The sequence below is a fragment of the Xiphophorus hellerii genome, chromosome 8, assembly GCF_003331165.1.
Source record: "Xiphophorus hellerii strain 12219 chromosome 8, Xiphophorus_hellerii-4.1, whole genome shotgun sequence".
In the NCBI taxonomy this organism is placed as follows: domain Eukaryota; kingdom Metazoa; phylum Chordata; class Actinopteri; order Cyprinodontiformes; family Poeciliidae; genus Xiphophorus; species Xiphophorus hellerii.
The window spans coordinates 7057643-7069763 of record NC_045679.1 but is presented as its reverse complement, the minus strand read 5'-3'; the positions used below and the strand labels follow the sequence as shown (position 1 = coordinate 7069763).

The following is a 12121-nucleotide window of genomic DNA, read 5'->3' as shown; positions in this document are numbered from 1 at the left end:
CCAAGAGGGCAGGGAGGCCACAGCAGGCCTGTAAATTAGTGTTTTACAGGCGATGAAGGGCAGTTCTGGGGCGACCGGGCTTAACGTCCACGAGGCTGGAGCACCAAGAGAAAGGGAACTTTGACTAGTCCGTTATGCACAAACCAGAGTTCAGCAACCGTTACAACCCTAGGAGCCAGTTCTGCCAAAAAACTCGTTTAGAGCCACAAAACCAACATGGCTCTTTGAAAACATAAAGCCTGTGTTTGTAATGCTTCCTGTCAGGGTTGCACCCTGACGATTAATCAAATACTTTAATGATTAACTTAATATTCTGACAAATAACTGATTATTCTGATGATTTATTTATTAATCAGTTGAAACTTTTTTTTGGCACGTTCTGAAAATTTTTCATTTAACCACTTACAGTTATTTTATAAAATATTAGAAATGGAATAAAATAAATAAATTTGCTCAATGAAACTTTAGAGCCACAAAAACCAAAATGGTTTTCAATATGGAATGGAAATCAAATAATCTGTGTTTAGAATACTTCCTGATAGGGCTGCAACCTGATAATTCATCCATTCTTTTGACGATTAATCAATTACTTTTCATGATTAATCGTAAAAAAAACTATCGATTATTCGTCACATTCTGCAGATTGTGAAAAAAATCTGCAGAATGTGACGTTAAAGAGCCGCATTTGGCTCCAGAACTGCAAGTTGCATCCAGAACCCTGGAGGTTTTCAGAAAGTGCAGTGGAAGAAGATCAAATTTGTTTCTGTTGAAAGATTGAAAACTAAAAATGGGTCAAAAAAATCAGATCATGAAGCCTCAGTTCCTCAGACTTCATGATCTGTTGCACTCAAATGATGGAAGACAAACATTCCCACAAATCCTCTGCCGTTTTGAGATGTTATTCCACATACGGCTGAAACGATTAATCAAAACTATTGTGATTAATTGATTGCTGAAAGAATCGTCAACTAATTTTGCAATAGATGAATCATTAACTGGAGTACACAGATTCAGAAGAAATAGAACAACAACATATTCAGAGCCGTAATTAAAGCAACACTGTACAAAAATATTTAAATTACGATGAAAACTCATTTATCTGTAAATATATTTAACCCAAAACTTCATTGGCAGTTTAAGCTTGACATGATTCAAATTTACTAAAGGAATCCTATAATACTCAATTTTAGGCAATAAAAATGCTTATTTTCTTACTGAAAAATAAATATAATTTCTCATTGTCATCTCTTAAAGTATTTCTAATTTTGTACAAAAAAGGCTTATGTGGTTAAATGAAAAATCTGCCATTCTTTAAAAGTTCAATTAATCGATTAATTTTTAGAATAATCAATAGATTGAATGATAATTAAAATAATCAATCAGGGAAAATATTGAAAATGCAGATCAATAATGTTCAAATCAGGAGCCACCTGTGTGTGAAAGGTGAAGTTGTCCTAATTTTATTCTCACCAGAAATTTTTATTAATATTTTCCAACTTTTCTTTACCAATAATGATAATTCTTAGTTTTGTTTAAATTGATCTTAAAGCGGTAGAGCAGGCGCACCATGTGCTACTGAATCAGAGGTGTAACAGGGTTTTATGTAAACGATTCCTTATTGTGTAAGATTTTTATCCCTGGCTAAATAAAGCACTCAAATTAAAATGTCAGCTTTAAACCAGAAGTACAAATAAAAAGAAAAATGTGCTGGTTGTTATACAGTAGTTTTGAACAACAGAATATACAATTTTTTATATGATTTCATCAATAATCTACCAATCAAAATAATACCCTTTGACCTTCTGAGTCTTTGTCAGTCTGCTCTGCGCCATCTTGGTGAGGTCAGCAAAACAAACTGGCCTGGGCATAAAACTGGCAAAACGACAGTCATTAAAGTGCTTGTAAAAAGTTTAAATGCCCTCGTAAAAAGATCCAAAATATTTCAGTTTTAACAAACTGAGCAGACGAGCTTCTGCTTGTTTCACCAATAAAATGGAGACAGAAAATCCATGAAAACTCAACTTCTCCATTTTCCAAAAGTATTAAGTTAAATAAGTTACACTTCTGAACACATTATAATACTCAATATTTATTAATTTAGTTCACTGCGAAGGGTAAAATAACACAGATAAACTGTTAAACAACTCAAAACCACTTCTTTTCTCGCTCATTGTGTCGGCTACGCTACACACAGACTTTATGTTTCAGGATTCAACACTAAAAAAACACAAACATTTTCCACAAAAGAACAGAACATTCAGTCCAATGCAGTTTTATGATTTTAGGCTCAATGTTTATTTTGCGATCATTAATAAATGATTGTTGTTGTGGATTAGCTACCGCTGCTATTAGCTAAGCTAACACAGCGGTGGTTGTTTAGCTAATTTAAAGACCTGCTCTACTGACGATCTGTCAGAGTTGGTGTTTAAGTCGCCTTTTTTTATTTTGTAACTGAACCGAATCACAAAATTCTGCAGCACATCTACATGTTAAGGTTGTCATAGTCAAGCTAGCATAACCAACCTACTTCCCACTCCCTCGCTATTTTTTCTTAATGAAAACTTTTTCCTGACCTTGTTACCTAGTTGTTGTGTTGGCAATTAGTAGCAAAGTAATGTGTCCCTTTTTCTTTCATATTTGAGGCATTCATTTAAGATTTGGTGCATTTTATTAACTACTTTCCAGCTAAAATCAATGCTAGTCATTGTCGGTGAGCAGCTTTTTGCCCTCCAGCAAGAAGATGGGGGTAGGATCATGAGCATAGATGCAAGTGGTCTATATATTCACTGAACTCTGATCCAGAACCGCACACCATTCTGGGAGATATAGGCAGAGGAAAGACTTTAGCCATTCAGTCGCTATCGCCCAGCTAAGCTAGGTTGATGGAATCAACTAACTCACATACTCTTTGATTGCCTAGCAATGACCTGCTGAGTAATTTGCGCAGCAGCAGTTTCAAGTTTTTTCCTTAAAACCGGGTTAAACAGGACAGGTTACATCACCAGTTTGCTAGTATTTCAGATATTTTAAAAAATCTATATTTATCAATATTGACTGATATAAAATGCACATATCATGACACGTTTTTCAGCCATGTTGTCCAGTCCTTATCTTTCAGGTTTTTTTTGTTTTCCTTCTCCTACAGGACTGATTATTTAGAGTTTATTTAGAGTTTATTTAGAGATCTTTAGGTTTGCCAGGTTGTAACAGACTGTGGCAGCACTGATAACTTCTGATGTAATTCCTTCCAACCAGCAAACCGTTCGCCAACAAACCTTCCCTCTGACAAAAAGACATAAAGCTCCAAAAAAACTTGATCTCTGAGGGAAGTGTTTTGATTCATGCGGCACCGTGATAAACGCTGGCAAACTGTGAGAAGAGACAGTGACGGACTTTACGACTCAATCACAAGAAAGTAAACAAATCCTCACAAGTTGAAGAAGACATGACAGATGGTGGTGAAAAGAGGTTTGAAAGGAAGGGAACAGGTCAACAAAAAGGAAATTAATGTCAAAGAAAACAGATTTAAGTCCTTCCCTCTGGTTGGCCTTATAAGGTCGGCTGGGCTGTCAGCTCCGGTTGCTCATCAGTCACACAAATACAGATAAGAATCTTCAGCAGTTCACCATTAGCGTGGAAGTTCATAAAAACCTCCGAAACGCTTCATTTCAGCCCTTCATGTAATTCACTGAACCCAAACATTCGACCCAGACGGGCTGACATGTTCAGTATAGGAACTCGATGTGTTTACGTTACAAAACGTGAGTAAAACTTTGTCAATATTCCACTAAAGTCAAAACAAAAACAATTTTGCACAAACAAGAGCTGGGGTTGCTAGGTAACGGGCGGAACTCTGCTGGGGTTGCTAGGTAACGGGCGGAACTCTGCTGGGGTTGCTAGGTAACGGCACAGAGCCGACAGAATGTAACTCAACAAAAAAACAACTTGTTTTCCAGACACCAAAAAACATTAACTTACAGTTAAAAAAACGGCTGTGTGTTTTTTGGCCCGTTTTTAGAAGCATTTTAGACTCAAACGGAAATATAAAAACATGCAAAATGTTAATTTTACATAGTAACCTCTGTGTAACTCCGGGAAGCGTAATAACAAAATACAAACTACAAATTAAATTCAGTTTATTTACGTTTCACCTTCCTTTAAACAGATAAAGTTGACCTGATTGTTGCAGGACTAGCATGTTCAACACACACAGGAATGTTTATTTAACCCGGCAGCAAACTCTGTTGGTGTGACAGGGGATGAAAGGGTCAATTAAAGTTTTGACAGTTCAACGATGAACTGAGCATTTATGTCTCAGACACTGTAAGGACTTTAACTGACTATGCACATATATATGTCAAATACTTGCAAAAGTTTTTAAATCCTAAAGATAACATTTTTCTTTAAATCCTTCTAGACGGTGAGGGCAGCGTCTGACGGACAGAACCTGAGGGTTCTGATTGAAGCAGCATTACGTCACCCGGCATGTATGAAGCAAAACAAACACATTAAGGCTGTTAAGAGCATCACAGCTGCAGAGGCTAAAGCTGACCTTCTGGTTTCGTTTTGGCTTTAATGATGAATTACAGTAATGAGACAGATTAGCATGTAAAGCCAGGCGATGACATTAAGACGCCAATCTGCACCAGGTTTACTCGTGTTGCTAAAACCGTCATGATGAAGCAACAAAACGATGAAATGTGGCGAAAACGAACAGAAAAATGAACCAATTGTTTGTTACTTTATTGATCTTTGAGAATGTGTTCTTGCATTATTACCATTATAACACTTGAAAACAGTCTAAAAAACCCATCATTTATTGCCAAAAACTTTTGGAACAATTTATCATCTAGATCGACTGGGCCTTAAACATAATCTAAGGCCCAGCTTAGATTATGTTTGTATGATTGTCACTAATCAAAGTGAAGTTGCACCAAGTTTCTACCGTAAAGTGCCATAAATAGTCACGGTTGCCTTGACAACAGCCCACAGAGATGTTGCCGTCCAAACTGTTTCAAACCACAAATTAGTCAAAGTCAAACCGACAGTGCAGATATAAATTTTTTTCTTTTAAATCCTCCTAAGGGTTTACAGGCAAAACCAGCAGCTTCACCTCTTCCATCTGAAGGCAGGTGTTGGACATTTTTAAGCAAGTTCCTCACAGCGAATGGTTGCAATTAACGTCTGTCAACAACGCTTTACTCGGACAAAACAGCTAGATCATCAACTTCCTGTTTCCTCACGTAACCGTGTTCGCTGCATCTGCAGGCTCTTTGCGGTTTGTGGTGGGAAGTCTGAGAAATCATCACTGAGGTAATGAGAAAACCACAAACATGTGGGGAACCTTCTTCCCCGGACACCTTCGGACCGCTCAGAGGGAAACTTCAGGTCCAACATGTGGGCGAACCCATCCCTGTTCAAACCGCAGAGCAGCACCCGACCCCCCACACAGAACCAGAACATGTTAACGGCCCCCGGGTCGCCGCAGAACGGCCACAGATCACGATTGGTTCCATATGGACCTGACCTCATGTTACCAGTGACATCATGTCCTGAACCCGCTGAAAACCCTGGTACGACGGCCGGGACGACTTCAGAACCTGCTCTGGAGCCCAGATGTTCCTTCACCAGCAGCTGTCTGCAGCTGTTCCTAATCCCCTCCGTCCATCAGAACCGGTTCCTTAAAACGCCGCGTTACATCCATGGTGGATATCAAAGAAAAGTAATCGGTTTCTACAAAATAAATTTGAAATTTTTTAATTCATCTTAAATTTTCTGGAAAAAAACATTGAAAATTCTGATTTCAAAAATTAGAAAATTTGCTAGATAAAATTTGGACGTTTTTTTTTTAGATTAATCTCAAAAATTCTTTTCGAAAAAACATGGAATTTTTGATTTTGAAAAGCTGTAAATTTGCAGGGATAAAACTTTAAATTTCTCTTGGAAAAAAAGAAAAAAAACATGAAAAGTTTTTATTTCAAACATCTAAAAATTTCTAGATAAAACTCAGAATTTTTGAAATTAATTTCAAAAGTATTTCTATAAAAAAACGTTTAACTGTTTAATTTCAGAAAGCTAAAAATTTGCTGAATAAAACATAGACTCAAAAAATGTTCTAAAAAAAACGTTGGAAATGTCTGAGCTTTAAAGTAGAAAATATTCCAGCTTTGGAAATTTGAGCAGAAAGTTTAAAATCTCCAGGAAAATTCTTCTAAAAAATTTTGGGATTACTCTCAAAATTTGAGTTTTATCTCGCAAATTTTTGACTTTTCAAACTCAGAAGTTTCCACATTTTTTTCCAAGAACATTTTTGATTTTTTGACTAAATGTATTTCTTTTTTCTGTCTACAAGGTCCCTTAAGCTGACATACATACTGACAGCTGTTCAATTTTCATTTAGTGCTAATGGAACTAACACTAAACACTAGTGCTGTGTGGTTAGCGTCTGCTAAATACCTCGTTAGCATAGCTGAATTTATGTTTATGATTAGTACATTAGGTTAGCTTCTGTTAAATGATGCATTGGTGAACTAATGGCTGAGCTTTTTTCAGATTCTTCTAAATAAGGTGCTACTGTAGCACTTTAATGCTAGTGAAATTTGTTCATTATTAATGCATTAGGTTAGTTTCTGCTTCATAACATGTTATTGTAGCGCTTCAGGGTTAGCTTCTGCTATATAACAGATATGCTAGTGTAGCACTTTAGCGTTAGTGGGGCTCATGTTTATTAGTAGCTTAGGGTTAGATTCCACCATATAGCATGTTTAGCATTAGCAGAACTAATGTTCCTGACTAGTGGTTTAGGGTTAGTGCAGGTAACTTTTTAGTTAGCGGTGCAAACCACTGGTAAAGTTAATCAAATGTTGAGTCTACCCCATGGTTTTCCTCCAGAAGAACAACCCAACATCCTTTCTTTTCATCAAGAGCAACAGCCGGTGCAGTGGCCTGAGTTTTACTGAAGGAGTTGTTGTACCTGGGACGTTGTTCTTTTGGTCATGACCCAAATCTCAGCGTATTGAGACCTCTAGTCTTTCTACTTTGCTTTTCAAGAGTCAGAACCTCTTGTAACCTCTAAAAATGTCTCGAAGAATCAGTCTGCAGCTGGTTAGAGTTATTTTTCCTCATGAAGTTGGAGAATAAGCTTCAGGTAAGTGGAGAAACCCTGGGCAATGTCTTGGAGTCACAAAAACTTCCCCCCAGCTGTTCTGCATCACAAGCAATGTCTTTCTCATGGGGTCAGAGGTTAAACAAAGCTATTCCAGACATAAGAGCATCCCAGCTGGATATAATACTTGGAAGGCGGGATGGATGGAAAGATAAAAGGTAAAAAGAGGGATTAAAAATGACAGCAATGCTGAAACTGAAGCAGGTTATATGGTTACTGGAATGCAGCTGTGCTCACAATCCTCTGCCTCTTTCATGTTCGGGTGAATATTGAGCTTTATGAAACACTTCAGACGTGGAAAACGCACATAGATCCACGACGTTCCAGAGAACAAGAAAGATTAGCCTACTGCAGATGTGGAAGTTTGAATGTTTGATACCTGAAAAAAATCTGTCAAACACAAACCGAGTTCCCAACATCTATTAGCAGAAAAACAGCGTCGTTGTGTCTTTATATCTTGGCATTTTTCAGCCCTTTGTTGGAAAACGTCGTTTTTAAGTGACGTCACACTTCCATTAACTTTGTAGCTGACAGCCATCTTGGTAGGCAGTTGATGGAGTTGCTATGACAACAGCAACGTGACAAGCCAGAACTAGTTCTCGCCTCCTTCCTATCTAACTTATAAACAAAATAAGTACATAACAACTTCTTTAATACTCTACCCACCTCTATGTAATACTAAGATAAATATCAGCGATATTTACTGTAGTACTTACTGCTGAACTTGCAAAAGTAGCTTAGCTGATGTAGTTTTTATCTGCTAGCTAAGATGGACATGGATCCTACCTGTGTGTTCCTACATGTACTAACTCTGCCAGACACCAGTTGTTATTCACACAGAGTTTCAACGTCCTTTACAAATCTGTTTCACATTGATTGTACGCCTCCATGGGTTTCAGGTGAAGCTCCTCCATTTTGTTTTCACTCTTCGTGTTCACTAGGTAGTTAACTATGTCATAGTATGAGATCGGAGGCAGATTGTCTGACATATTTTTCTTCTCCGCCTCATACGGGTCGATCCCAACAGCAGCCATTTTGTTCATGACTCTTTTTCTCACACACCAGTCAAGAGTTTCCACATATTTTCTTTTTGTTGGTCGGGAAGCCGTCGGTCCGCTATGCATCGCGCTGCGCTTGCCTACCAAGATGGCGCCGATCACTTTCAGTTCAAACTTGTGGGAACTACGTATGACTTTAGTCTTGATTGTAAAGAAAATACAATCAATTTTGTAGATAAAAATGTGCGTAGTTCCCACAAGGTCTGCTTTGGAAGTCATCAGCGCCATCTTGGTAGGCAAGCGCAGCACAAAGCACAGTGGACCCATGACTTCCAGACCAACAAAAAGAAAATATGTGGAAACTCTGGACAGATGTAAAAAAGAAAGGCACAAAAACAAAAAGACTGCTGTAGGTATCGACCCGTATGAGACAAAGAATGTGTCAGACAATGTGGACAAGCTGCCTCCGATCTCATCCTACGATATAGTTAACTACCTGGTGAACAACATGGAGGAGCTTCACCTGAAATCCATGGATGCATACAATCAATGTTAAAATGGATTTGTAAAGTTTGTACAAACTGTGTGTGTGAATAACAAGGTTCTGGTGACTGGCAGTGTTAGTACATGTAGTAACACACAAAGGCTACATGTCCGTCTTAGCTAGCACATAAAAGCTACATTGGCTAAGCTAATTTTGCTAATTCAGCAGCAAGTATTATTGATATTTATCTTAGTATTACACTGAGGTGGGTAGAGGACTCAAATCGTTATAATGTTACATTTTTTAAAGGATAGAAACGAGGCAAAAGCTGGTTCTAAGGTTGTGGCTTGTTTATTGTTGCCATAGCAACTCCATAGCAACTGCCTACCAAGATGGCTGTCAATTACAAAGCTAGTGGAAATGTGACGTCACATTGAACTATATATTAGGTCGACCCAAAACGAGACTCTCAGGTTTGTTTTGGTTGTATTTACCCAGAATTCCCTGCGCTGTAGTCCACTTCCTGCTTTTGGAGCGGCTTCAGTTCCCTTGCGTTCACATATGGATTCAAACGGCACCAGAGTTCACTTCAACCGAACAGAGACCGAAGCTTGTAGACGGACCAGAGTTCACGTTTTTGGTGCGATTAGGCGTTCACACCTCAACAACCGAACCAGACTTTCTACAGAAACGGACTGGAGTCGGATTAAAGCGGATCAAACATGGCTGCTGCAACCGAGCAGCTGAATGTTCCGGATCAGATCCGGTCCAAGAAGTCTTGGATGAATCAGCGGCCCGGCGGCGTCTTGTAACCCAACATGTGTTCTGTGGTCGCTGCATCACCAGCGCCGCTAAAACTAAAGGATCCAGACGTTCTGGACCCGGTGAGTCACACAGATGAGGTTCTGATTAGCCGAGTCGGCGCTGCAGCAGGAATCTCAATCTGTGGATCAGTTAAAATACTTTTGTCCCGTCTGTCAAACTGGGGATTTCTAAAGATAAATTCACCTAAAACATGTTTAAATGATTGATTGTTTTAATGTTTTAAAATGTTTTATTAGTCAGGAAATTTAAATAAATTATTTTATTTATCATTTTAACCTGGATGTATTTAATTGACTTAATTATTTTTTTTAACATATTTTATTTTAATTGATTTATTTTATTCATTTTGATCTAATATAATTCAGATTTAATTTAGTTTTTATTTATTTGAATTTCTTAGTTTCATTAATCTAACTGTATTTTTGTTCAGTTATGTTTTTCATTTGTATTTAAATTTATTTATTTTGATCTAACTTGAATTGTATGTTATTAATTTATTTAATTTTTTAAACAATTTATTTAATCTAAATGTAATTTGTTCATTTATTTTTTTAAATCCATATTTACTTTAAATTGATTTATTTAGATTCAATTTAAAATAGAGGTTTAATTTTTATATTTATTCATTTTGTCTAATATATATTTTGTTTATATGATAATTTTGTATTTAAATGTATTTGTTTTAATTTGATTTGATTCGTCTGTAAGGATTTCTGTTTTTTTTACTAGTTAAAACTCATAAACTAAACGGTTCGATAAAGAAATTAAACTATTTATGATCCTGCTTGCATCAAGGCAAATGTTCCAGATATTGATCAGCTTTAAAACTAAAAGCTGCTTGTTGACCTAAAGAGGCAGAAAATTAAATTTTGATGCATTTAATGGGGAAAAAAAGCAATTTAATATCTGACCACAATGTAAATCTGTGTATCAATAATTTATTAAGTTTCTTACATTAACAGAACAACGTTGAGTAAAATTAAGTTTTAAATCAAATCAATTGTGCCCTGAAACGCTGCAGAGAGTAATTTGTTAAACAGCATTAAAACCTAATTGCTGTGCAGTGAAACTTTATCGCTTCCCTGCGGTTTGACTTTTCTTCTCTTCAGCAGCAAAACAAGGAGTTTATTAGCTTTGGGTTCAGTCTGACGCTGAAGAACCACTTTTTCATCCGGATCTGAACCAAACTGGGAGAAAAAACATAAAAATACCCAACAAGGCGAAGCTGATTAACACTAATTAACCACAGAGACCCTGGAAAATTTAACTTTAAAAGCAAAAAACTCACAACCTAATAAATAAATAGATTTAAATAGTAATGTACATTGAAACTATATTGATAATGTGCAGATATTAAAAGCTTATTTTAATGTATTTAATATGTCACTAATGAAGAAATAAAACTTTACATCTGATTGGTTAATAAAGTTAGCCCCGCCCACTGATGCCTAATAAAAACGGTTTAATAAATTCATGTTTAACACAAAACTCTAAAATAATAACATTAAATATTTAAGTTATTGTAAGTATAACTCCCATTTATAAATATTTATGTCATTTTTTTAACTTTTCGCTTTATTTAAAGGTTTTATTTTAGACTTACTTCAAAAAAGCTGATAATTCAGAGGCAGAAATTATGAATGAATAAATAGAAACACAGAAAAAGCGTTATTTCCGGTGAGTTTCCTCCACAGGTGAGTCCTCTTACCTGTCGGCAGCATCCCGGATCCGGACTCGCCTCCAACATCCAGGTCAGATGAAGCGGTGCTGCTGGTCACCGAGCCGAGGAGACAAAGTGTCCATTTCACCGCCCAGAGAGACATTTCCACCGAACCGGAACCGGACCTCCAGCTACACTGAGGTCATCATCTCATCCCCGACTGAACTGCAGAACAAGAACTTCTTCTTCTTCTTCTTCTTCTTCTTCTCCTCCTGCTGCAGCTTCATCACTTCATCCAGGCGTTAAACCAGACAGATAAGCCCCGCCCACTCCCTCCAGGCGCTGTCCAATCAGAATCCAGGACGCCCCGCCACCCATAGAACCGTCTGCTTCTCATTTCTGGATCCTCAGCGACTTTATTACAGGTTAATATTTTCTGACTGGAAAAATACTTCATTGTTAAGAGCAGGGCAGGAAAAATTAAGACTTCCTGAAAAGATAAGAGTGATGGATTTCTGGAAAATGCCTTTGTAATGTAAAATATGACAGATTGCTGGATAAAATAAATTTATAGTTTACTCATTTTTGGTGGCTCAATCATACAATAACAACCATTAAGAATTTAGAAACGGATGCTTTTTATTTGCCAAAGTTACTTGGTGTGAACCAAACATTTCAGCTTCCTGAAATAATCTGTTCCCCTTCATAACATGGGAACAGAGAACCAACATTATTAACTCTGTTTATTTGAATGATAATTATTTTTCCCTAAAATTGATAATTGAGAGAAGCAGGACTGGATCATCACACACTCACACAGATGTTTGTATTTACACTGTTGAATGAACAAGTTAGCATCAGCTAGCATGTTGTCAGTCAGTTTATCACAGTAACAAAGTGATTTATTCTAACTCGCATCTCTCGCTACTGTCTTAATGAGCCGGAAGCATTAAATGTCTATAAAGTCTATAAATGAGAGAAAATGCCCC

General features: G+C 37.1%; 1 protein-coding gene across 2 annotated transcripts in view; it reads right to left on the bottom strand.

Moving 5' to 3' along the window:
• LOC116724432 (collagen alpha-1(I) chain) overlaps window positions 1–11416 on the bottom strand; it is an 83793-nt gene extending 72377 nt beyond the window's left edge. For both annotated transcript variants that reach the window (XM_032570132.1, XM_032570134.1), the window contains exon 1: window positions 11181–11416. In XM_032570132.1, coding sequence (XP_032426023.1) covers window positions 11181–11295 — 115 coding nt within the window. In that variant the 5' untranslated portion in view covers window positions 11296–11416. The remainder of the gene's footprint in view (window positions 1–11180) is intronic.
• Between the last annotated feature and the right edge of the window lie 705 nt (window positions 11417–12121).